Below are 26,597 nucleotides of genomic sequence, written 5' to 3'. Positions count from 1 at the left end.
GATGTGCATTTATTTTATTTTATTTTATTTTTCTAATAATTAAAGGAAAAAAGAAATAGTTTACTTGAAATTTTATTTAAATTTATAAAAATAGTGATAGAGATGAATTGTGAAAATAGGAAATTTCAAATTTAATTTATTAGTTGAATGGTTAAATATTATAAAATTTTCAAATAAAAAATGTAAAAAAGATAATAAAATAAGAAAAGGGTTTAATTTAATTGAAATTAAAATTAAAATTTAAAAGAAATAAGGAGGAATATAAAAAAAGCCATTAAATAATAATTTTTAAAAAATTAAATAATACTTTTTGAAAGAATACTTTTAGTAAAAATGACATTTTCTTTAATAATTACATTAGTATTATTATTATTATTATTATCATTTTTTAATGACTATAAATTTACAAATGAGGTAAAAAAAGTGAATCTTTGTCAGGTGGGACCCAATAAATATTAATTAATTAATTTTAATAATTTTTTAATTTATAAATTTCTTTCAATAATTTGAGAAGAATGATTCTTATTTTAGTCATAAAAAATATAAAATTCTAAATAGGCCCCAAATCCAGATTCATAATTAATTACACTTTTTGTTAAATACAACTAATTAATTAAATTATGGTAATTAGTAGATACAATTAATTATTTCCAAATATAATTTTTTAAAATAAGTGATAATTAATAGATTAAAAAATTGCTAATAAATTTGCACTTTTATCATTTTTTTAAAATAAAAAATAAAAAAGGAAAGGGATGTTTTTAATTTTGCATTATTATTTTCAACAAAGAAGTTTCTAGGATGTTTACACGTGTTCTATTCTTTTTTTAATATATATTTTTTATAATATATATATATATATATATTCTTTAATAATGAAAAATCCACAATATATTTTAATCAATCAAATGTCATAATAATATTAATATATTCAATTTCAAATGTCAACTTAATAGTATAATCTATTTGATAAGATTGTCATAATAATAAAATAAAATAAAGATAAGTGAAATAATAATTTAATAAAATTTTTATTTTTTTAATTTAATTTGTAAAATTTTTAAATTTTGGCGTGACTCATTAAATACAAATTGAAAGTTTGGGGACTTTTTAAATATTTTTGAAAGATTAGGACAAAATAGAAGTAAATCTCGAAGTTTAGAAATTAAACCTCTAATTTAAACTTTAAAATATATGTTATAATTTGTAAAAATCATGCAACCACGCTTAGTTCGAGTTCTAGGAGCATTACGAAAGGCTAGTAGCAGTGGTTTCTCATTCCCTATTTTTCAACTTTATCTGTTTTCATATAACTAGATGACTCGAACAACTTTAAATTTTCATTTTTTATTTTCCAACTCTACCCGTGTCTATATGACTAGATGACTCGAACAATTTTAGATCCTCGATTTCCATTTTTCAACCTTACTCGTGTTCATATGACTAGATAACTCAAACAACTTGAGTTACTGTGATGTCCTAGATTGGTTGGGGAAGAGAACAAAACACCCTTATAAGGGTGTGGAAACCTTCCCCTAGTAGACACGTTTTAAAGCTTTGAGAGAAAGCCCGAAAGGGAAAGCTAAAGGAGGATAATAACTGCTAGCAGAGGATCTAAGGCGTTATAAATAGTACCAGAGCCAGACACCGGACTATGTGCCAACGAGGAGACTGTTCCCCAAAGGGGTAGACACGAGACGGTGTACCAGTAAGGACGTTGGGCCCCAAAAAGGGGTGGGAGGAGACTGTTCCCCAAAGGGGATAGACATGAGATAGTGTACCAGGACGCTAGGCCCCAAAGTGGGGTGAATTTGATGGGGTCTCACATCGATTAGAAAAAGGAAAGAGTGAGGAGGCTATTCCCCAAAGGGGGTAGACACGAGACGGTGTACCAATAAGAACGTTGGTCCCCAAAGTGGGGTGGGAGGAGACTGTTCCCCAAAGGGGATAGACATGAGACGGTGTACCAGTAAGGAGGCTAGGCCCCAAAGCGGGGTGAATTTGATGGGGTCCCACATCGATTCGAAAAAAGAAAGAGTGCCAACAAGTATGCTAGTTGGAGAGAAGAAAAAATCGATTTGGTTTGACTCCCGAGTAAAAATATTTTTTTGTTAGGTTAATCTGACCACCAAAAAAGTGTGAACGTATGTGGTTCACAGTCAAATACCTAGACAAAAAAATTATTCTATAGGAGCGCACGTGTGAGTGGACACGATACATTTAAGGCCAAAGAAATGTATTGACCCAATGAAGAGAGCCCCAAGACCCACTCTTGTGATTTTTAAATTTTTTAATTTTATTTCTTTTTAAAGTATAAATTATTTCATAGGAATTACCCATTATTATATTATATTTCACATAATCTCTATTATATCTTCTTTATTTTAAATATTTTTTATATTATATGCTTTTTCTATTTAATTCAATTTTTTTTATAAACAATCTTTAACTGCTAATAGATCTCACGTCATTCATAAATAATGCTGATAACAATATCTAATACAATCAGGAACGTATTTCCAAGATGAAATGGTAAATTTCATCGTAAACTCCTATAAACATAAAGAACTAAAACGTGTCCCGTAATTCTGATGCAAAGATTGTGGCATTGACATCATAATTATCTTTATTGTCGGAGTTAGGAAGTTGATTAAGACTTTTGATCCTCGCTATATAAACATAATATATAAATAGAGAAAGACAAAAAAAAAAAAAAAAAAAAATTGGTTTGCTTTGATAATAAGCAAAGTGGGTGGGGTTTGTGACTTTCATGACATGTTTTGTCCCTTTCATTTATTTAAACTAATCAACTTACTCTTAATTTAGTGCATAACCCTTAATGTTAAAAAAGGAATAAATAAATAAATAAAAACAAAGCGATGGAAAAGGACACTTTGAAAAGTCCATCTTGGATTATATCATTCACACGTACAAGATTCTTTCTTTCTTTCTATTCTTCTCTACTTTTCCCTTTTTTTTTTTTTTTCTCTTTTTGTTTGAGGGGTCGAGATATTGGATAATGAACTCCTTGCCTTGTCCTGAAATGAGAGGGAAGGTCGGTTTAACTCGAGTCTTGTACTGTTTGAAAGAGAGTAAAACGACCTGAAAGTCCAAGAACTAATCAAGAACCACCAACTTGATTGATAGACATAACTTTTTATAGCTGTTTTATAGTCGTGCAAATATGCCCTTCAGCTTAAAATAAGGGTTGAGGATGAAGTTTCTATTTGCAGAGAAAGAAAATATAGTTAGATCCGTGTACGAATTTTAATTGTAAAGACATAATTCCATATGGCTGAACTCTTAATTTGAGTGACTATTGAAACCAATATTTGATGAGGTTTAGCATTTCTTCAACTATTTAGATCTCAACAACCATATAAGTTACATATTTACGAATAATCCTATAACAACCCGAACCCACGACAAGTTAACATTGTCTTTTTTGGAATTTCCATTTTGAGCTTCCCTTCAAGGTTTTTAAAACATGTCTGATAGGGAGAGATTTCCATATCATTATAAATAATATTTCGTTCCCCTCTCCAACCGATGTGAGATTTCACAATTCACCCCCTTCGTAAACCAGTATCCTCACTCGCACTTGTTCCGATGTATCCAAAGAGGATAATATCTGCTAGCGGTGGGCTTGAACTGTTCCAAATGATACAGAGCCAATCACCGGATGATGCAAAGTACTAGTCGAAGTAAAGCTAGACCATTTACATAGTAGACACGTTTTAAAATTTTGAAGGAAAGCTCAAAAGGAAAAGCCTAAAAAGAACCGGCTTGAACTATTACAAATTCAATGAAACTAAAACTACTAGATATGTGACTATGATTATGATGCATAGAGATGGAAGGGTAGAGTCAATAATATAGCATAAAGAGAGCAAACTGTGTGCCTTTCAAAGAGTTCAAATATTCCCAAGAAAAGAAAAAGAAAAAGAAACAGCAAACAGAAACAGAATCAGAGGGGGGCTGTTTTGAAGGGTTTGATTTGAGAATGATTGCAATTTTTGGGTTCCAACTTTAACAGAGAGGGAATCTCAGCTTAGAAAAAGAAAGATGGGTATGTGATTGTGGAATTAGTGGGAAAAAGTGGAAGGGAATCACAGCCTCTAAGAGGCCCAAATGTGTCAAAATCCTTTCATTTCTATGCTTTGGAATTTGTGCTCTTATTGGGTAAAAGCTGCCATCTGTTTCTTTTTGTTAGTGTTCAGTTCTAGGTGTTGGATGATGAAAGTCCCACATCGGTTAATTTAGGGAATGGTCATGGGTTTATAATCTAAGAATACACTCTTCATTGGTATGAGGCCTTTTGGGAAGCCCAAAGCAAAGCCATGAGAGCTTATGCTCAAAGTGGACAATATCATACCATTGTGGAGAGTCGTGTTCATCTAACACTAGGAACAGTAAAAAACTTCATTTTTACTCCGCTCGTAATTTTCTATGGACTCTCAATGTTTGGGTGTTTTCTAAAAGCTTTCAATGAAGTTCTTAAGTAAATTAACAGAACTTTTCATAGTAACATTTTGTTATACAAGAATAAAACTTCCTCTGTTTTTTTTTTGCTTTTTGCAATCTAAATTATGGAATCCATGAAGGAGGTTCTGTCCAAGGCATGATGGAATCCTATCCCAACAAACACTATTTCTTTGATTTAGAGAACTGTTGGGCAGAGGGAGGTACAAAACATAGTGGGAAAGGAAAAGAATGGGTAGCCATCTCATAGCAGAAAAGGAAAAAATAGAGTTATAATTGAGCAATATTTGAACATAGTGGCAGCTGTTCTTGTATAATCAGACCACATTTATAATTGGTTTTCCAAACTTTTAATTTTTCGTCTAATAGGTTTTGTGACATATACGACATTTTTTAAATTAACCGATCGTTTATATACAAATCTGTATAGTTAAGTTTTTATTATGTACAATTTAATTTTATGTCTAATAGATCGGTTGGTTTAAAAGAATATTGATTATGTTAGGAACTTTACCCAACATGATTGAAAGTTTAGGGGTTTTTAAAATTAGCCTATTTGATATAAAACTAAGAGTTTAGACGTGGCAGCGTAAACCTACTACTAACAGATATTGTCTTTAGGCTTTCTCCTCAAGGTTTTTAATGCTATGGAGAGGTTTCCATACCCTACCCTTATAAAGAATGCTCTATTCCACCTCTTCAATCGATGTGGGATCTCACAGTTTACCCCCTTCGAGGCTCAATGTCCTCGCTGACACTCGTTCCCCTCTTCAATCAATGTAGGATCTCACAATCCACCCATCTTTAGGGCCCAACGTCCTCGCTGACACACCGTCTAGTGTCTAGCTCTGATACCATTTGTAACCGTCTAAGCCCACCGCTAATAGATATTGTCCTATTTGGGCGTCCCCTCAAGGTTTTTAAAATGCGTCTACTAGTGAGAGGTTTCCACACCCTTATAAAAAATGTTTCATTCCCCTCCCCTCCCCTCCCCAACTGACGTGAGACTCACGTTAAAGATTTATCCCCATTGCTTTCATATTTGACTAGTAAACTGCAGCTCACACCAAATTTTAACTTAAAAAATTAAAAGTACCATAAAATGATGAATATTTGTTTTTACGAAGAGATGAAGAAACAACCCGACCCTCTTATGATATGCCTACTCAGTTCAGAAACAAGAGTTTGTAAGGAGTGTGCGTGTACATGATGGAGAAGCAGGCAGGCAGGTGCAAAAGGGAAAAAATCATAGTGATTAGGGAAGAACAGTAGCTAAATGGATATGGAATCTTTACGAGCGCCTGCAAGTAGAAAAATGGATAGAGAAATGGCAGAAAAATGTGGGCAATCATATCAGTCTCTTCTGTCTCAGTAACAATGCCAAGGAACACTTCAATTATTTTTCTTCTCAAATTTGTACCTCAAAAAGATGACCCAATTGGCTGGTTGCTTCTCTAGCAAAAGCTGCATTGTTTTTCTTTGAGTGGCTCCTTACGAAAGCTTGTTAAATACTTAAAGCTTCCTCCAGATAGTAGGTAGTACCTTCCTTCACATGACCCACAATAAAAATGAAAGGGTCCGAAAGTATTGTTATTGTGAGATCCCACATTGGTTGGAGAGGAAAACGAAACATTATTTATAAGGGTGTGAAAACTTCTTGCTAGCAGACGCGTTTTTAAAATTACGAGGGGAAGCCTGAAAGAGAGTCCAAAGAAGATAATATTTGATAGTGGTGAGCTTAGGCAATTAGAGCTAAACACTGGGCAATGTGACAGAAAAGAGACTGAGCCCTGAAAAGGGGGTGGACACGAGGCGGTGTGCCAGCAAGGACACTGGGCCCTAAAGGGGGTTGGATTGAGGGGAGAGTCCCATATCGATTGGAGAAGGGAATGAGTGGCCCTAAAGGAGGTGGATGGTGAGATCCCACATTGGTTGGGGAGAAGAACGAAACATTCTTTATAAGGGTGTGAAAATCTCTCCCTAGTAAACGAGTTTTAAAAACCTTGAGGAGAAGCCCAAAAGAAAAAGTCCAAAATCTACTAGCGGTGGGTTTGGGTTCTTACTGAACTTCTGCCTTTTTGAAACTATGTAAAAATTATTATTTTAGCAACTAGGCTCAATAATAATATACTAAGAAGGGAGAGAGAAATACCTGTCTTGATTGAGAAGCAGGCAGATATGCTTTTAGCAAACCAGGGCCCTCACGTCAATCCACCAGCTCAAATAACGTAATGATGATGCATGCATGACCCAACAATGCAACATCCTGCGAGTAATATGTGACAGTGCTGGGTGCCTATTTTGCTGTCATATATATAGAAATCTAATCATATGAGTTATCATTACAACCTGTAAGTGTATTGTCACCAACCTGAAAGAGGAAAAAAGAGTGATGGAGGAAAGTAAAGCGATGAAGCAACAGGCAAAGAAAAATTTATGGAAACCAGAAGAAGATTTGATCCTCAGAAACTATGTGGAAACTCATGGTGAAGGGAATTGGGCAACTGTCTCCCAGGAGTCAGGTAAAAGAAAAATTACCTCACAACTATCTATTATCGATCGATATCAAATACGCACACAGACATTTCTATATCGGCTCTGATTCATCTTTCACATAACTCTAACACAGACAGTGAGACAAAGATGTCCGGGTTTTTTTTTTTTTTTTTTTGCATTTATGTGGTGCATGTGTGTATGTGTTCCTAACCTGGTCTCTCAGGTTTGATGCGAGGTGGGAAAAGCTGCAGACTAAGATGGAAGAATTACCTCCGTCCCAATATAAAGCGTGGGGGCATGTCCAAAGAGGAAGAGGACCTAATTATCCGTATGCATAAACTTTTAGGCAACAGGTCGGTTTGTATCGAATTAATCTCCAAAGCTTAATCAATACTTATAGTAAAAAGAGTAAACTGACTGAATGTTTGGATATTTCAACGGTGTTACTTCTTCCATCAGATGGTCATTGATTGCTGGTCGGCTTCCTGGTCGAACTGATAATGAGGTGAAGAACTACTGGAATACCCATTTGAACAAGAATGGCCTGCAAGATAAAAGAAAAGTTAATGAATCAAACAGCTGCAAGAAAATGGATGAGGACGACGGGAATAATAAGAAGCAGAAGAAAGTTATCAACCAGACTAGCTATCCTCAACCGCAAATGTGCAGTGACAATGGGGCAAATCAGGCACATGATATACAGAGAAGGAGCCAGGAAGAGAACAGAGAAGTTACAGATCTTTGGAATATGGATGACATAACAAGTTATTATAATATAAACTGCCCAATGGTACCTGCAAATAACGCGACTTTTAACTTCGACGATGAGCCTTACTATAACCACCTTGATCCCTTCTTCCTGATTGAAGCATTTGGATGCAGTAGTGTTGATGCATCACTGGAGAACATGTGACTTGTAGTTCTTTAGGTTTTGAGAAACCCCATGTTCAGGTAGGCTTTTATTGTCAAAATCCTTATTCTTTTTCACCCAGTAAGATGGCAAATTGTGCCATTGGACTATCAGTGCTTGTTAATCAAGAAGAAATGGAATTAATATCACAAGACTTCATCTTGTTGAACGTAATATGAGCTATCATCCAGTGGTAATGAGGATGGGGTACCAGGAGGGATGTTAGCAGCACCATTCTCTCCTGAACACACACATAAAGCTTCTGTATCCCTGATGGCAGCGTCGAGGTCAACGTGGCCACTCAACTCATTGATAAACTTCAAGAGCGTGTCGAAGTCCATCTGCTCCCCCATTATTTTGTTACGGTAGCGCTTCAAGATCGCAACACAAATGTATAGATGTAGGTGCTCAGACAGATAATGAGTCCACAAGATCTCCCATAGATGCATAACCTTTCCGTATTCAAATTCTCTGTATGTGAATCTAATCAGCAAGGTAATTAATAGAAAGAACACATGAGAAACTAATTCACTATAAAAAATGTGCTTTGGCATAAAACGACGTACACGACGATTAAAATGATAATAAACATCAGCATATAGGAGAACTCAAAACAAATTTCAGAAGTATAAAATTGGCCTACCATACAAAGCGGTGGCACAAAGTTGGGGTGGCTTGTCCCTTCTATAGGAGGGTGTTAGATGAACACGACTCTCCACAATGATATGATATTGTCCACTTTGAGCATAAGCTCTTCCTTTGGGCTTCACCAAAAGGCCTCACTCCAATATGAAGATAGTATTCCTTGATTATAAACCCATGATCATTCCCTAAATTAGCCGATGTGAGACTTTCATCCAACATATTCAATCACAACTATTACCTTGCCCTATAGCCATGGAAATGATAACTATAATCTTGGCTATTATGAGTTTCTGAAATGTCAAATTTCCTAGGGCATCTGAGTAGTATACCTACACATCCATCTCAATAACATCACATATAATTTGTTGTTTTCCAGATGGTGATAATTTGTTGCTGGAGTATGGCGACGGATAGACCTCGCTTCAGTGACCAACACTGCTCTAATGGAGTACAGATTTCTATCTACATTTAAGAAATGCACAGACAAGAAATTCATAGAAAGAAGAGAATGGAAACTACCTCTCTCCGATAATTTCGCATTTGAGTTTTGTCCTTCGTAAGGAATCCATGTCTACAATCAAAAACAACAACACCGACTCCGCGTCAACACAAGAAACATATCCAGTGATGCATGAACATCAAAATACAGATTTCTCATTCCAAATAAACAAGAAATCCTGATTAATGGTGCTTACAATGAACAGAGACGATTCTCGCTTGATCAACCTCAATCTTCCACGAATCCTTTCAGACGCAAACTGCGTAGGCTGAATCGTTACATTTTCTTTCGAATAAACAATCTCAGCACCTTCCGGTTGCCTCGATGAGCTTCCTCGACCGCTATCGGTGCGCATCATGCCTGCAGAACTCTAAACAAAATGAAAAACAGAAATAAGATGATTTGGAAAATTTTCTAGTATAATGAGTACTTCATCCTCCGCCCTTTCCCGCGCACACTATCTCACTCTCCTACACAACCCTCGCAGTTACAATGTGGTTAGCATCTCAATATCGTTGTAATGAACAAAAAAATTATAGTTCTACAATTTTTGAACATCTGTTCCCACTCATACTTTTCTTATTTCAATCCTAAGATGATACTTAGTGGCCCAATGAACTTCTTATCGTGATCACGTTCGGTAGTTGATGGATGGAATGTTCTTGTTCTTACATCATCGCCATTAGTTCTATTTTCAATCAACTTTCTTCGTTCGATTCGATGGTTCAATTCTTCACTTCAAAGATAGTAATAGAGAGGACAATTTCGGTCAAACATTCTCATTTGAGTAGGAAATGGGAAGAACAAAACATGTTTGCCATGAGTGGAGCATGCACATGCTCTCTCATAATAACTATTTTTGGATTGTTAGAACTAAAAGAAGAGTAAATTATATACCAAAGTAAGACTCTTCTTAATCTAGAATCGAAAAAAGAAAAAAGCTATGAGAGAATCTATAATAGCTCGAACCACTGTTAATAGATATTGTCAGCTTTAATCTGTTACGCATCATTGTTAACTTCACTGTTTACAAATGTGTCTTCCCTCTCCAATCGATGTGGGATCTCACATTTCATCCCGTGGAAGGCAGTGTCACTAGCTTTGATTCCATTTAACATATGTTACGTATCGCCACAAGACTCACGATTGTAAAACGCGTTTGTTCGGGAGAGGTTTCCACGTGCTTGTAAGAAATGATCTATTCCCCTCTCCAACCGATGTGGGATCTCACATTTCATCCCCTGGAAGGCAGTGTCACTAGCTTTGATTCCGTTTAACATATGTTACGTATCGCCACAAGACTCACGATTGTAAAACGCGTTTGTTCGGGAGAGGTTTCCACGTGCTTGTAAGAAATGATCTATTCCCCTCTCCAACCGATGTGGGATCTCACCGGATGTTTCTCGATCGGGGCGTGCAAAAGTTATCGACTCAAATGATGAAAAAGGGTGTTTTTGTAATTCTCTAGAACAAAAGGAAAAGAAATAAAAGGTAAAGGAAATCATAGGCCACACCCTAGGACAATGTCTCCTTAGTGCATGGCCAAAGGTTGGCCTTCTCTTTATAGCATGGGCCTTCACCTCCATACCCTTTCATTGTTTTTTTCTTTCTTTACCATGAAGTTGTCTTCTTCAAGGGCAACATTTCAATCTTTTTACAAGACTATAATATAGGGGACAAGCCAAAACACGATAAACCAGACTTGGTCGGTCCGGTCAACTTTCGTTACCATAGTTTTTCAAAATATTGATCGGGACTCAATTTTTCATCAAGTTTAAAAAATGACGTATCTAGGGTTTCACATTGTTCGGTCATTAATTCAATGCTACATGGTTTTTCCTTCTTAATTTCCTCTCTAATGCTATTTCTTGTATATATTCAATGAGTCTAGCTTGAGTTCTCGACTAATCCAGCACTTTCAACACTTTGTGTGTTATCCCACATTGGTTGGAGAGGAGAACGAAACACCCTTTATAACTTTATAAGGGTGTGAAAACCTTTCCCTAGCAGACGCGTTTTAAAGTCTTGAGGGAAGCATAACAGAGAAAGTCCAAAGATGACAATATCAGTTAGTGGTGGGGAGGCAAAGTCGAGTTACAAGCAATTTGTTCGATTCAACTTAATAAATTATAAAATTTTAAGTGTTCATTTTGATATCCAATTTGAGCGATTTTAAGAACGTGATAATGAATTTGTTTAAAGAAAATAATTGAAGAGAATGCACCAATTAAATAAGTCTATTTAGTATATAGTTTAGTGGAAATAAAAACTTTGCAAAAAATTTAAAAGTGTGACAAAATTAAAACCAAAACTTTATATGATTATTTTTATAACTAATTATTGGATATAATATAAAGTTAAATTTCTGACCCATTTCATTTATATTTGTCGGTAAATTTGAAGGAAAAAATGTTCCAAAGAGATGAGCTCTTTAAATCATTGCAATAAAAACACATTAAATGATGGGCTCTAAGCTTTTTTTTTTTCTTTTTTTTTTTTTAAATTATGAATTTAAACATTTCAAAATTTTTATTAGGTTCATTTTCTCGCTAAATTCACGGGCTAGTTTTAACGACAACAATCAGTTCTGTTCAAAATGAGGTTTGATTAAGGCACATTATCGATGATTGAATAAATTCTTCCAAACCCAGAAATTTAAACAGAATTCTAACTTTAGAGTCGTTTAAAAAAACGTGCATAATGAGTTTCGTACTAAATATGTGTTTATAGGTGTAAAAAAAATGAACTAAAAAACCCTATTTGAAGAATAATATTCCTAAATGTCGTGCAAAATTAAGTTGGATAAAATCTAACTTTGGAGTCGTTTTTTTAAAAAACGTGCATAATCGGGATCGTACTAAATATATGTTTATATGAGTGTAAGAAAATGGACTAAAAAGCCCTATCAAGTAAGGATCGGGAACGGCAACGTCTCAAAGCTCTGTACCATCGTCATCTCTAACTCTAATTTAACCAAAATATAAAACCGAAAATATCGAAGTTATATATATATATAAAGTGCATAAATGAGGGAATGAAAAGAGATGGTGGGGAGGCAAAGGGGTCCCAAAGCCTGCAAGCTTGAGAACCAAAAAGAAACTCTACTTTGTGTGTGTTTTGAAACATGGATGGATCCTCATTTCCCCTCTCTTTTTGGGTACTTATAAAGCAAGGGAATTAAGAACGAGAGTGATTAAGAGCGACGTTGGTTCAGTTCGATTTGAAGGTCGAGCGAGCGTTATTTTGTAAGGCAATTAAGAAGGAAGTTAAAGATTCATAGAGTGATTACGAGCGATGTTGGTGCAGTTCAATCTGAAGTCCGAGTTTTGTTTTATTTGAAAATTCTGTCTCGGATTGAGCCGCGCCAATATCACTTCATTCTTTCAGTTCGAGTCTTTTCTTTGTTTTGGTTTGTAGGGTTTTTATCGTTTGATCTTTTTTCAATCGTGCATGCATGTTTCAATATACGTAAGGTTGCATCATTTTTAAGTTAAAATGTTCTACCTCTCCCCCTAACTAAACTCTCGTGTTCAAAGAGCTGAAGTTGTTTTTTTTTAGTTTAATAAGTGGAATGGTATAGACACTTCCATTGAATAACTTTCTCTTTTGGTCAAAAGTAAAATTAAAAACAAGACGTTAATTTATGATGATTTAACAATTTAGTTATCTATGTTGCGTGGCCGATCCTAACGTTGATATTTTTGCAAAGAGAAGCATGGCTTTCAGGTTGTGGTCTCTGACGTTGATATTTTTGCAGAGAGAAGCGTGGTTTTCAAGTTGTGGTCTCAGTTGGTGGCATTAACAAAATATATGGCTTCATAAGACAAGACTTGCAGTATGACATTGTGGTACATTTCAATAACGCAGTGTCATGATCTTGACACGCTCATGACAAATTTTAAGGAGAATCCAAATCCGTATACATTTTCCCATAAATTGTGACACAAGGCACTTCGAGGAGAGTAAAATCATTTGAATGACAGATAATTTTGTATGATTGAATATACTGAGATAAAAATAAAATTTTTATTTTAACTAAGCATAGATAGAGATGTCCACGTGGGGTTGGAGTCGAGGACGGGAATGGGAAATGTAGTCTCTATCTCCAGTCCCATTTAGCTAACCGAGAAAAACCTTTTTCCCTCCCTCCTTCCTTCCCTATTTAAATAAAGATTTTTCACTCGATAATTAAATGATCATCTTATTAGAAATGGATTTATATAAAATATACCACTCGACCCAAATAATTGAATTCTCCAAGTTCTAGTAAGAGCTATATCAAAATTCAACTTTATTTTTCTTATATCTATCGATATCCAAGTAAACGGTCAACTCGAGCTCAACTTGCCTTTTCTGACTAAACAATCATCTACTAGCTACATTCGATTGTTATAGTAACTCATAGGATATTAAATTCTAAGTAAACAACACCATAAATTGAACGTATTCTCTCTAAGTAAAGTTGTATGAACGAACGTTACGACCCAATGGATAATATCAGAAATTGCAGATGCTAGCCAGCAATATAAACGTACACAACAATCACAAACACAATGGCCAATAATTCCAAACTCAGAGCAATTGACATTCTTGAGTTACCACAAGGCTGCAAATGACGATCTTAAGATTGCATCTATGACAGCACAGAACAACAAAAAAGACAGCCATACATAGAAATTCAAATGTTCCAAATTCATGGTCAGAAGAAGAAGAAGCTTTTCATGTACCTTTCCTCTTCCGTCCGTTGCTCTCTCTGGCTCTGAGGAGTTACAGCCTACCGTTCATCGACGACGATGAACAATTCCGACGTTCATAGGAGAGGTTCTAATGTTTCTTGACTGAGTGTATGTTAGCTGGTGCAGTCCATCTGATTTCTTCTTTCGTCGACCTTGCTGAGACAAGCGCGAATGATAGGCTAAGATGGCGAGGTCGTTAAGGTCCTGTAATGGAATGAGAAACTTGACAACTTCATCCATGGTGGGACGAGATTTTGGATCCCTACTGATGCAGTGAGAAGCTAGTTTAGAGATTTTCTGAACCCCCTGGATGGAGTAGTTGAGCTCCAAGCGAGGATCCACTATGTGGTAAAGCTTCCTTTTGTCTTCTAAATATGGCCTAGCCCACGACACTAGATTCTGCTCACCACTGGGACGTTTCTTGTCCATCGACCTCCTCCCAGTTAAAATCTCGAGTAGGACGACGCCAAAGCTATAGACATCACTCTTTGACGTCAAATGTCCTAAAAATGGTCAGGAGCCAAAGAGATACAGATTGTTAAATACCAATCCTTCCAGTATAAGTTAAATTATGTGCAGAATCAAAACACTCACAAGTAAAATATAGGAGTATGTTTATATTGTTTTACCTCGACTATTCTAATGAGACCGTCGTCTCACTCTACTATATTTGATTGTCAAAGTAACTCATAAAACGTTAAATCCGAAATAATAGGTAGTTACCGTACATTAACCCATTTGTAACTATTTGATTTTTGAAAATGGTGTTATTTTGCTCCTCTTTTTCGCAAAATGATTTTAATTCTTAGCCAAATTTCAAAAACAAAAACAATTTTTTTTAGTTTTCAAAATTTGGCTTCGTTTTTAAAAACATTTACGAACTAGATAACAAAATGAAGAAAAGTCATAGGTGTAACCAAGAACCAAAAATCAAATGGTTATTAAACATGGCCTTTAATTTTAAAAAAATAAATAAATAGAATTCCTCACCAGTCATTAGATATTCTGGTGCAGCATAGCCATATGTTCCAACTACTCTAGTGGAAACGTGTGTTTTGTCTCCCTGAGGCCCAGCCTTTGCCAAGCCAAAATCCGAAAGCTTTGCATTGTACTCCTACCAGAGTTCATTATAAGATGTATTAAGCCACTAATCGAAAAAATTTAACTTGAAATGGTTAAAATTACTTTTATCATGTTCAAAATCACTTCCAAACATGTATTTAATCATTCAAAATAATTTTACAAAATTGCTTCGAAACATGCCAATAAATCACATACTGTATCAAGCAATATGTTTGATGTCTTGAAATCTCTATATATAACAGGTTCAGGACCATTGTGGAGGAAGGCCAAGCCTTTGGCGGCAGCAAGTGCAATTTTAATCCTGTTTGACCATGGAAGAGGTATAGTCCCTTCAAAAAAAAAAAAAAAAATTGAACACTATTAGAACTTTCGCTAAGAACAAACATAGTATCACGACATTCTACGCGATCCAATCATGCATATATGTAAATAATCTCTGCATATATTTAAGTAAAAGTGTTTATTACTATTCAAAATGTAGTAATAGTACCATAAACCATCCCTTCTTTATGGGCAAAGGCTATGTTTTAGAGCTCTTTTCGCATGGCTATAAGCACTTTTGCTATAACCAAAAGCACTTTGACTCATAGTCATTGGGCATGAAAGTGATTTATAAGTACTTTTCGAAAAAGTCAAAAGGCACTCGTATTGAGAAGAGATCTGGAGGTCGTTTTAAAAACCTTTAGAGCATAAACTTAATATCAAAGATATTTATCATTAAGCAGTTATCTTATTAAAGTGCTTATATTTTTTTTCTAAAATCACTTATTTTGAAGGGCCCGTGAAACATAACACAAGTATGCAATTTTTCTAACTGGCAACTAAAAGCAGCAACAAATGCAGAATCACAAAATTACTCGCCTCTTAATGTAAAATACATAATTACCCACAATTACTCTCTCGTGTCACATATCTTAGTTTCTCGTGGCTAGTGTTTTTTAAAGCTGAAAGCGCACACCACAAGTGTTGAGGTACACGGTTGTGCCATGGGCTTAAGCACAACCCTGGTTGTAATAGCCCAAGCCCACCGCTAGTAGATATTGTTCTCTTTGAGTTTTCCCTTATATAGGCTCACTGCTTGGGAGAGGTTTTCACACCCTTATAAAGGGTGTTGCGTTCTCCTCCCCAACCGATGTGGGATCTCACAATCCACCCTCCTTCGGAGCCTAGCGTCCTCGTTGGCAATCTTTCCTTTCTCCAATCGATGTGGGACCCACACCAAATCCACCCCACTTTGGGACCTAGTGTCCTTGCTGGCACATAGCCTCATGTCCACCCCCCTTCGAAGCTCAGCCATCTTGCTGGCACATCGCCTAATGTCTGACTCTGATACCATTTGTTGTTACAAATATTGTCTTCTTTGGGCTTTTCCTTTCGGGCTTCCCTCAAGGTTTTTAAAACATGTCTGCTAGGAAGAGGTTTCCACACCCTTATAAAGGGTGTTTCGTTCTCCTCCCCAACCGATGTGGGATCTCACATTGGTCGTGGATTCCCATCTTACTCTAATCACAAGAGAGAACAGAAGAAAAACTAAAAAAACAAAATAAGGATGACAAAGTTGAAATGGTAGCAAAATTCCACAATCTTCTCACAAAAGCAATAAATTTGGTAAGATTGTGATTGCTCTCCTACAAAATGAAAAAGCCGCTAAAGAAGAATGAACAGAAGAAAAGATGAAATGAAGATAAAAAGTTTTTTGCAATTTCTCAAAAAAAGTAAGTAATTTAGTAAAATATTGTTATTGTTCCAATAGAAAGATGCAGACAACATCTTCATATGTCATAATTATAAGCTTAAAAGTAGAATGGCTGGCCTGTAAAAAGCAGTGATGCAAGAGGACAAAAGAAAGAAAAAAGGCTAAGCAAGAGGATCCCACTTACTTCTGAAAAGATGGTTTTCAAGACTACCACGCGTCATGAATTCATATACAAGAAGCCTTTGATCATCTTCAATACAGTATCCAATAAGCTTAACAAGATTGGGATGGTGAAGCTGTCCAAGAAAGCTAACCTCAGCCTGCAATGCATTAAGGGAGAGTTCAGTTATTAAATACCAATCCATCTACATATTCATTACCAACACTAACAAATCCTCAACTAATCAAACTTTACTATTTTTTTCTTCAAACTATCTCTAATCCCTGCCATCAAATCCTCCTCCCTTTTTTTCCATTCTTTTTATTTACGAGTGTCCAAGTCAACATACATGTACCACGACTGTTCTTACCGAACAACTACCTTGTTAGGAATTACGAACCACAACAATGGTATGATATTGTCCATTTTGAGCATAAGCTCTCGTGACTTTGCTTTTGGTTTCCCCAAAAGGCCTCATACCAATGGAGATGCATTCCTTACTTATAAACCCTACCATCAAGTCCTCCTCTCTTTTTTTTCCTTTCTTTTTTTTTTTTTTCCGAGTGTCCAAGTCAACTTGCATGCACCACAACTGTTCTTACCGAACAACCACCTTGTTAGGAATCACAGACCTCCACAATGGTATGATATTGTTCACTTTGAGCATAAACTCTAGTACATTTGCTTTTGGTTTCCCCAACAGGCCTCATACCAATGGAGATAAACTCATGACCATCTCCTCCTAACAATTCTCAACACACCTGACCGTACTATATTTGATTGTTAAGGTAACTCATAGGATGCTAAATCATAGACGGGAACGCCATCATGACTCAAACTCATTCCATCTAAGCAGTTTATTATTTAAATGGCCCTTATTGATTAAGGGGTCAACCTATGGTGGCTCCTTTCTTAATCTTTTCAATGCAATATATCCTAGTAATCAAATGTGATTAAAGTAGTAAGAACTAAAGTTAAATCATATAAAATGCCTTTAATGCTAAAGTTTATTGTAATTAGATCACAATCATCTCTTTATTTCCTCATCGTTTCAAAAGCTTGATTTTAATACTTAGCTTTTGAGCCGTCTAAAACAAACCCATCGTTGGTTCTCCATTCAAATAAAAGTGAGGCTTAGGATTTGAGAGAGAAAAGAAAAGAGAACCGTCGGTGGCAAATATTTTATTTACTCGCTCTCAAAATCAACCGACAATGGTTGGGGCCTCCCGCTCTCAGCCAACAAATAAATATGGCTATGGCTTAAAAAGTAAGAAGAATGATCACAATTAATTCTAAAGTGTCATCAAAAGGAAAAGATGATAATGGCACTGTGAACGAATGTCGACATTATGAGAGAAATCTTAAAACGATTAGGTATGATAAAAACCCATATAGTTCAGAGCATTCTATATGATTTAACCTAAAATCAAAATTTCTAATGTAATCGAAAGCTGAAATAATTGAAAGAAGATTTTGAGAAAAATAGCATCAAAATTCATAGAGAAAAGTTGAAATTCGAACCTCCCATTCTCTGTGGCCTTGAAGACCATCCGGCTTCAAGCTTTTTACAGCGACAGTGATTCCTGATCCAGGTTTGGCCGGCGCTGTGCCATTCTCTTCGATCCATCCTTTGAAGACGAATCCAAACCCTCCTTCTCCAAGTATGCTATCCGGTCGGAAATTTCCGGTCGCCGATCTTAGTTCCTGAAATGAAAATTTCAGTAACTGCCGCTTGTTTTTGTCCTCGGAGGACGGCGGCGGCGGAGCATTGTCGAACGATAGCCGAGCTTCGGCCGGAGGACAGAAATCTCGGTTGCTTGCGTTTAGGTACCGCGTCTCGGTAGCTGCAACCGCCAAGAATGAATAATTAAAATGTTATTTTGAATTTTTTTTAATATTTAAAATAACAAATTAATTATTGAAAAATAAAATAGTAATATTAGTTATTGAATATTAACTCAATTGTTATGAACCTTTTCGAAATCACAATGGCAAGAAGTCATGAGAGCTGATGCTTAAAATGGACAATATCATATCATTATAGAGAGCCTTGATTTCTAACAATTGGTATCAGAGCATAAGCTCTCATGCTTTTACTTTACCAAAAGGAAAAAACGATATCATACCACCGTGGAGAATTATAATTCGAAACACTTAATTTCAGCCAAAACGACGACGTATGAGCAAGAACACAGCTTCATAGAGTTTCAAAATGTTGCTGTCTTTTTCTCTCACTAAAACAGAGAGAAAAAAACCAAAAACAGAGAGAGAGATGAAAGAAATCATTAAGTTCCAAAGTTTTGCAGCTTTTACTCAGAAATTCTCAGAAACAGTAAGAACAGAATTTACTGTTCTTTCAGTGTTCTTCGCCAGATTTTAACAGAATTTACAGAGAAAACAACCGTACTCTGTTTTCTGTCACCATAACAGAGCATAAAAAAAAGCTTAAAAAAAATTTAAAAAAATCCCAAATTCAAAAACCCATTTTTTGTCATGATTTAATAAACAAACCCAGATGATTAAAATTAAAAAAAAATTAAAAAAAAAACAGAATTTTCAGAGAGTACCTGAATCGTAAAGCAGAGTAACACGAGGAATGGAGTTGGGGGAGTGTTTGGAGGAGGGGGAAGATTTGGAGGCGTCCGAAACGGTGCGTTTAAGGACAGCCCAGCAGCCACACTTCTCGTTTTCCTCCATTGATGATGAAGTAGATACTTATGGGGTTTTTTGTTGCAGAGCTTTCATGGAGGGAGGCTATGGCGGAAGAGGAGAGAGAAAGTGAGAGGAGAATGAAAAGAAGAGAGAGAAATTTTGATGATTTTTTTTTACCCTGTTTTTTGTTGGTGATTACAGGCATCATCATCACCATCACAATCATTCCAGTTCTTTGTACAAAAAGAACTTTTTTGGCCACCATCTCTTTTGGGAGATGGATGGGAACTCCACTCTTTCTCTCTCTTCTTTCAACTAAATGGTAAGAGACCCTCCTTAGATCAAACAAACATCGTTCTTAACATGGTATCAAAGTTTCTCATGGACAGGCAGCGGAAACTACTAAGCTCGAGTACGGTATATGTATATGTATATGTATGTATATATATAATCCATTTAAACTTTACGAACCGAGGTAATAATATCCCGATAAAAGAGTTGAAGAAGGGGATGAGCCAAATAGGGAGTCTATTGGATGGGGTTCAACTAGCCAAGACTCTTGGAACCGCTAGAGTAATTAGTCCCCAAGTGAGGTATTATGGGGGACCGTCAAGCACATCTGATAAAGATCAAGGGGGATCTCGTTGTTGCATAGCTCAGGTCGGAGCTAACGCGCTATCAAACGTTCAATAGGCAGTTTCACGATCGGGCATGAGTGCCCGAAAGTTGTCATTGTATACTCATGCGAGTTGGAAGGCGGCAGGGGAAAGAGAAAGACACTGGACAGGATCTATCAGCAACGAATTCCTCATGCATCTTGAGGCGTCTATCAAAAAGATACTCTAAAGGCTTCGAGATTGAGGTATATATATATACTAATAATCGAGATTTCTTCATTTAAGGTATCACTCATACTCGACGACGTTTAGAGTTATGACCTCGAGCTTTGAGCAATTAGCCTTCGTTTGTAGAAAAGAATATCTTCATGTATTTTCGAATGGATTCAATATACTCGAGCTTAATCATAGTTAGGTCACCGATAACGATAAAAGGGTTAGCAACCAACTCGAGAAAACAGATTGAATTAAGTCGATGAACTCATTTTAAATAATTCAGGTAGCGTAACATCGAATATAGCTAATAATCGAGCGGAATTCTTCCCTTTACTCAATGAAAAAGCCCTAAATAATGGACCATTGCTACAACATCATCATAGTTGAGAGCATGTAAATTCTAGTAGGGTGGTATTGGTGGATGGGACAATTGCCCTAAAAGAATGCATTTTGATTGATGTATGGTTGCTTGTCGACTATGCCTTCCACCACCTTAATTCCAAAGGAATAACCAATTGAGTGGGCTATCCATACTTCCCGAACCAATTAAAATATATATTTTTTTTTAATAGAATCGATCCTAAATTAATTTGATACTGCGAATTTTAGAGTAAAAAATAACGGTCGTCAGGATCATCACCATACCCTGAAACAATTTGATACTACAAATTTTAGAGTAAAAAATCACAGTCATCACAATCATCACGGTCACCCTAAAATAATTCGATAGAGCCGAGCTTTCCTCAAAACCTACTTTTCTGTCATCACGATATGCTCTTAGGGTATCGTAGTTTGACATGCATATCCCAAAAGGTAACGGGGGCGTGCAAAGGTTTCCTTGGGCTAGACGAAGATTGGCCCTCGAGTGCAAAGACAGAAGGGAGTTTGACTGCAAGACCCACTCGTCGAGTAGGGTCGAAAGTCAGCCTTAGTGATCCGACGGTGCCGAGTGGAAGGTCGTCGCTTAACGGATAAAAGTTACTCTAGTGATAACATGCTAATCTTCCCCAAAAGAACACACACAGAAATAACATATGTTTGGGTCGTGAACTCCCTTAACCCAAACAACTCTTATTAAATAATAAACTCAACTCAACTCAATCGAGGCTGTTGGGTTCGATTAGGTTGTTCAAATCATTTATTCAAATTTTTGTTTTTAACAAAAATGGAACGATATATTTATTTATTTTTAAACATTTAATAAAAATTTATAATTAATTACCTTCCAAATAATTTTTATTAAAAATGATTTTGGAAGGTTGTTGGAGAATAAATAATAATAAAATAGTCATGAAATTAAAAAAATAAAAAAGAATTATATATATATATATTTTATAAATAACAACTCAAATTTGGGTTGGGCCTAAATTATTGTGGGCCATTCCTCTCATACCTCAAGGCCCAAATCAAAAGACATAGACCATTTAATAATATTAAAAAATGACCTAATTAAAAAAAGTAATAGAATTTACTTATAATTAATTAAATCAATTTATATTTATTTTGTGACAGAGAATAACTTGCGTTTCAGATCCATAAGTAATAGCCATTACAACAGCGTTTAACCAATAAAGGAAGAACACGTGTCAACGACGGGGAATTTTTCAAAACCTTCTTCTTTGTTCTTCATACGACGTGTCGTCTTTATGATTGTTCGTTCTTTCAATCTCATCTTTGAGAATATGCAGACGACAATCGCACTCTTGGTAGCCATGAACGAAGATGAGCCAAAGTCTCAGAGCTTCAGATGCTAAGAATTTCTCTGTTTCCTAATTTTCCTTCCATTTGAAATCCCTAGGGATTGAGTTTCTTGTAATTTTGTTTATAGTTGATGAAATCGGGAGGAGTTTGACCTATTTCGATCATTTTCTCTGCGTCTAACCTAATTTGTTTGTGGTTGACTTGGAATTGTTGAAGATGTTTTGGTTTCGATCCGGTGGTTTTGCTGCATGAATTGGACGACGGAAGGTTTGGGTGCGGATCGAGCGCTTAGAGAGTAAGGAAGCTGAGCAGCGGCGCTGAAACATGTCTGCCATAGTGTGCGGGAAGAGATCCTTATTTGAAGACCTACCTACACCTCCCGTCTCTAAGAGAATTCGTTGTTCGTCTTCTTCGCCTGTGAGGTTTTCGCCTCCGAGGTCATCGAATCAGTCTGCTTTTCCGTTTCCTCCGACGTCGTCTTCGCAATCGGCTCATTTAGTCGATTATCTTAGCGCAATTTTTCCTGATATGGATAAGCAGGTCGGTTTGGATATGCACCTCTTTTTTTCTAATGAAAAATTATATTTCGAAATGTTTTAAGCATTCGCGAACATTACGTTATCAATCATTGAAATATGAACCACTGGTGTTGGTTGTCTCTTGAGGACATTTCTGATGAAAAAACTTTTGCATTTTGAATTCAAGGAATGCTTACTTGAATACGTACTGATTGCTTTGAAATTGATATTCTAGCTTCTAGAGAGAGCACTTGAAGAAAGTGGTGATGATCTAGACTTAGCCATCAGAAGTTTGAACCAGCTTCATTTAGGATATAATGACAGAAATTTGGGAAGCGCTTCAAACACCTCCGATGTTGCTTTGGAAGCAAATATTCAACCTCAATCCCAAGGTTTGATTAATATCTATTGGACTTCATCATTATATTCTCGATGCTTTGAAATTTCTTTATTTGGAATATTTTCAATTGGACATCTGTAATTGCATGAGAGAAGATTTGAAGATGAACATTTTGAAATTCTTGACATATTTGGAAGTGTTATACTTTCTTGATAAGCCGGTTGTTCATACGGACTATGTATTACTCATACGAAAGGAATCATAGGGATTCATTGTGTTAAATCATAACTCATACGAAATGGATTATAGGGATTCATTGTGTTAAATCATAGCACAATAGGGATTCATAGGGATTCATTGTATTAGATCATAACACAATAGGGATTCATAAATCATAACTCATACGAAAGGAATCATAGGGATTCATTGTGTTAAATCATAACACAATAGGCTACTTAGGAGGCAGCTTTTATATCAAATTTATTTGCACAGGCCATACATAAACTGTACAAATGGAAGCTTCTCAATTCTATGTTCCATTAAGTTCAAACTTATTGAAATTGTGAACTATCTTTAAATTGTGCATTTTGTTTCTGTTTTACATTTCTCTGTACTTCTGATGTCAATTTTATACTTCTTAATCAACTTGATCTGGATTACGAGTACTTGTTCGAACCAAATTGATGACTTACTAGTAGTGAATGGCCGTGCAAAATGAGTGATCTTCTATTTCATCATCTGAATATCCATGACACTAGGCAAGTGAAGCATCAGAGAGTGCCTTAGGTCGACCTTGGAGATGGCTTGCAAGACTTTCTCAATGCTGTATATTCGTTTGTCGATCTTTTAATTCCTTAATTAACGAGTAGAAAAGGTTTCTTTTTTGTGAGATACTGGCATATTCACTACATTTACGACATACTTGTTAGCTTAACTGTTTTCTTGGCTGCATATTATGTACACAACGAGACACCTTCGATATAGTCTGCTGATATCTTCTGCTCCTCAAATTGGAATCTCCAATACATTCTACATATTATTAATAACAACAGTTCGAATTGTTTCCTTTACAAGAAAAAGTGGCAACAGTTTGAACTATACTTGTATCTTTCATCTTTTGGCTTCGGTGCTCTTTGATCCAGTTGTTAGTAGCATAATGTGTCTCATCTTTTTGTGTAAAATGAAGCAGAAACGCAAGGAGAAGCTGCAATTGCTGAGGAAGCAACAGCTTCTGAGAATCTTCCCACAAATGGGGCAGAATGGGTGGAACTCTTCGTGAGAGAAATGACAAGTGCCTCGAATATGGACGATGCACGAAGTCGTGCTTCAAGAGTTCTCGAGGTTCTGGAAAAATCCATCTGTGCCCGCGCAAATGCCGAGGCAACAAATAATTTTCAGCAGGTTTTGAAACGTTTTACAATTTCTACTAGTTTATTTGTGCCACAATTTTTTGAGGCTGTTACCCTGATTCTTATTTCATTTGTCCAATTTTAGGAAAACAAGATGCTTAGAGAACAAGTGGAAGCACTTATTCAGGAGAACACAATTCTCAAAAGGGCTGTCTCGATTCAGCACGAACGTCAGAAAGAATACGAAGGCAGGAACCAGGAGTTACAACATCTTAAGGAATTAGTCGCTCAATATCAGGAACAGTTGAAAACCCTGGAGGTTGGTTCCATAAATGCTCATAGATCTTGCTTCACGACACATACTTCTTATAGTCTGATATCTCTTGCACCTTTTAATGGATTATTACTAGGTGAATAACTATGCACTTACAATGCATCTCAAGCAAGCTCAACAAAGCAGCTCCATTCCAGGGCGTTTCCACCCTGACGTTTTCTAATTAGGGCGTTTCCACATCGTAACTCTGGTAAACTCGACACTCCGATGACTTATGCCCTATCGAAAACAGTAAGACATTCAACCCGAAGGTTCCTCTTTATGTTATCTATATCGTATAAAAGAGTCTAGGCATCTACTTTTCCATCCATCAGCACAGGGATTCATTCCTTTTCTTTTCTTTTTGTTATGAATTGATTCTCATGGATATTTATTTGTGTTTTCATTACCTGATTATAATTCGAAGCTGATCTGAATACAGAGAATGGAAATTTCTACTACTTTTTACATATTCTTGTCTAAATAATTTCTACTTTTCGGATGCCCAACCAATCATAGTCTCACTGATGAGTGATTTTCATAAAGCATCTGACTGATCTTTATACCATGCTTCATCAATGGGTTTTTTTGCCTTTTTAACTGTATACAGTGCAAACTTGGGATTCATGTTTGTAAAAGAAATTCTCTTCTGGAAAAAAGCTTCGCAGCGCAGCACCGTGAACTCGGCGAGCGCGGTATGGCTCGACTTTCTGTTTGCTTTGAAATTGCAAGATAAATAACTTAAATAGTTAGGTTGGAAGTATAGTTTTGGCCATTGTACTTCGTGAATTATTCTACTTCAGCGCTTAAAATTTAGGCTAGAAATACTCTTTTGATATATAAGAATCTTTTTGAAGTCTTTTTTTTTTTTTTTTCCTAAAAATAATTTTATTGGGATACTTTTTACCATTTTTTAAATGGGTATGGTCATTTCTTTAAGGCTCACTTATAAATTATTTTATTTATTTATTATTATTATTATTATTTTGAAGAATGGGGAAGAAAAGAAATCTTAGGCTAAATATAAAAATTATCTTTAAATTTTGTTTTCGAAAAGCATATATATACATTAATTCAAAATTTATAACATTGTCATTGATCATTCATAAACTTTATGACATTGAGATAATATTCAGATATGTGGACTTTTTAGTTAAGTGTTTTAACAAATTTTTTATTCAAAATATGTTTTATAGTATTATTTGTAAGAATAAAAATATTTTTTCTTTACCTGCCCTAATAAAAAATTGATATCGAAATTTTGATAAAATAGGTCGTAGGTTCACATTTACACGCCTTGAAATATTTTTCATCATCCTCTTATGCTCGTCAAAATTCCATGAAAATTATATGCACAAATGGTAAAAAACTCATTATGAGTATATTTTAGTAAAAATATTCATATTATTGTTTGATAGATTACCGGTTCGATATTTTTTAGATTACTTGGTCAACGAGATTGCAATAATAGGGTAGTGTAGACTAACATAGTACATCTAAAGTTAAATATATTGATTTATTCTATTTTATTATGTATCCGTCATTTTATAATTTATTTTAAAGGTAAAAATATTTAAATAGGTAGATTAAAACATTTTAATGAAAATTTGCATTAAATAATCACCATTTACAACTTTCACTAATCACTTTTGTAATTTAACAAAAATAAAAAATAAAAAATAATAATAATAAAACTTCAATGGAATTAAAAAGGAGCCCAAATATATGTGGGCCAGAGAATGAGAATGTTGTGAAAATGGGCCCATAAATTGGGGTATGAAGGTGTGGCCCAAAAATAAATAAATATTAAAAAAGAAAATAAGTAAAATATATTTTTGTATTTTAAATTTAAATTTCAATTAAGGCTTTAAGACCGACTCCATTGGCTAGCTTAACCGACTTGACCACGAGATCGACTAACTTAAACACGAGGTAAATTTCAAAGGGTCAACCAACTTGAACATGGGACAACCAACTCAGCAATGAAATCGACCCCAAGAGGTCGACTAACTTGACCTACTCGAACATAAGGTCGATCCCAAAGGGTTAGCTAACTTGACCATGAACTCTAGCCAGCTCATGAACGTGACATCGACCCGAAATAGAAAATAAAATCTCAATGGAATAATTAAAAAAAAAAAAAAAAAAAAAAAAAAAAAAAAAAAAAAAAAAAAAAAAAAAAAA

At 35.5% G+C, this 26,597-nt stretch overlaps 4 protein-coding genes and 1 long non-coding RNA gene across 7 annotated transcripts; 2 read left to right on the top strand and 3 right to left on the bottom strand.

Moving 5' to 3' along the window:
* Positions 1–2,878: 2,878 nt before the first annotated feature.
* On the bottom strand, positions 2,879–7,885 carry LOC111465750. Its single transcript, XR_002714259.1, has 6 exons — positions 7,773–7,885; positions 7,249–7,522; positions 6,635–6,853; positions 5,903–6,028; positions 5,689–5,783; positions 2,879–3,223 (listed from the first exon to the last, which is right to left on the bottom strand). It is a non-coding gene; the product is annotated as an uncharacterized LOC111465750 (long non-coding RNA).
* Positions 6,779–8,062, top strand: LOC111465651 (transcription factor WER-like). 2 transcript variants are annotated; one of them, XM_023110138.1, is made up of 3 exons: positions 6,779–7,004; positions 7,202–7,331; positions 7,438–8,062. In XM_023110138.1, exons 1-3 carry the CDS (start codon positions 6,875–6,877, stop codon positions 7,889–7,891), a joined length of 714 nt encoding a protein of 237 aa, XP_022965906.1. In that variant the 5' UTR covers positions 6,779–6,874; the 3' UTR covers positions 7,892–8,062. The 2 variants fall into 2 exon arrangements, with proteins under 2 accessions (XP_022965906.1, XP_022965907.1); XM_023110139.1 differs by having other exon boundaries at positions 6,915–7,127.
* On the bottom strand, positions 8,049–9,822 carry LOC111465734. Its single transcript, XM_023110259.1, has 3 exons — positions 9,229–9,822; positions 9,053–9,104; positions 8,049–8,359 (listed from the first exon to the last, which is right to left on the bottom strand). Exons 1-3 carry the CDS (start codon positions 9,388–9,390, stop codon positions 8,262–8,264), a joined length of 312 nt encoding a protein of 103 aa, XP_022966027.1. The 5' UTR covers positions 9,391–9,822; the 3' UTR covers positions 8,049–8,261.
* A 3,705-nt stretch (positions 9,823–13,527) lies between these two features.
* LOC111465551 (probable serine/threonine-protein kinase PIX7) lies at positions 13,528–19,551 on the bottom strand. The gene is made up of 6 exons (XM_023109984.1): positions 19,275–19,551; positions 18,229–18,551; positions 16,732–16,867; positions 15,047–15,180; positions 14,759–14,882; positions 13,528–14,271 (listed from the first exon to the last, which is right to left on the bottom strand). Exons 1-6 carry the CDS (start codon positions 19,402–19,404, stop codon positions 13,814–13,816), a joined length of 1,305 nt encoding a protein of 434 aa, XP_022965752.1. The 5' UTR covers positions 19,405–19,551; the 3' UTR covers positions 13,528–13,813.
* A 2,268-nt stretch (positions 19,552–21,819) lies between these two features.
* On the top strand, positions 21,820–24,883 carry LOC111465630. Of its 2 annotated transcripts, none has more exons than XM_023110108.1 (5): positions 21,820–22,433; positions 22,647–22,803; positions 23,938–24,152; positions 24,246–24,419; positions 24,511–24,883. In XM_023110108.1, exons 1-5 carry the CDS (start codon positions 22,218–22,220, stop codon positions 24,595–24,597), a joined length of 849 nt encoding a protein of 282 aa, XP_022965876.1. In that variant the 5' UTR covers positions 21,820–22,217; the 3' UTR covers positions 24,598–24,883. The 2 variants fall into 2 exon arrangements, with proteins under 2 accessions (XP_022965876.1, XP_022965877.1); XM_023110109.1 differs by having other exon boundaries at positions 23,941–24,152; positions 24,511–24,597.
* The last annotated feature ends 1,714 nt before the right edge of the window (positions 24,884–26,597 follow it).

The sequence above is a fragment of the Cucurbita maxima genome, unplaced genomic scaffold (genome assembly GCF_002738345.1).
Source record: "Cucurbita maxima cultivar Rimu unplaced genomic scaffold, Cmax_1.0 Cma_Scf00029, whole genome shotgun sequence".
Taxonomy (NCBI): Eukaryota; Viridiplantae; Streptophyta; class Magnoliopsida; order Cucurbitales; family Cucurbitaceae; genus Cucurbita; species Cucurbita maxima.
This window is presented reverse-complemented; position numbering and strand designations above follow the sequence as displayed.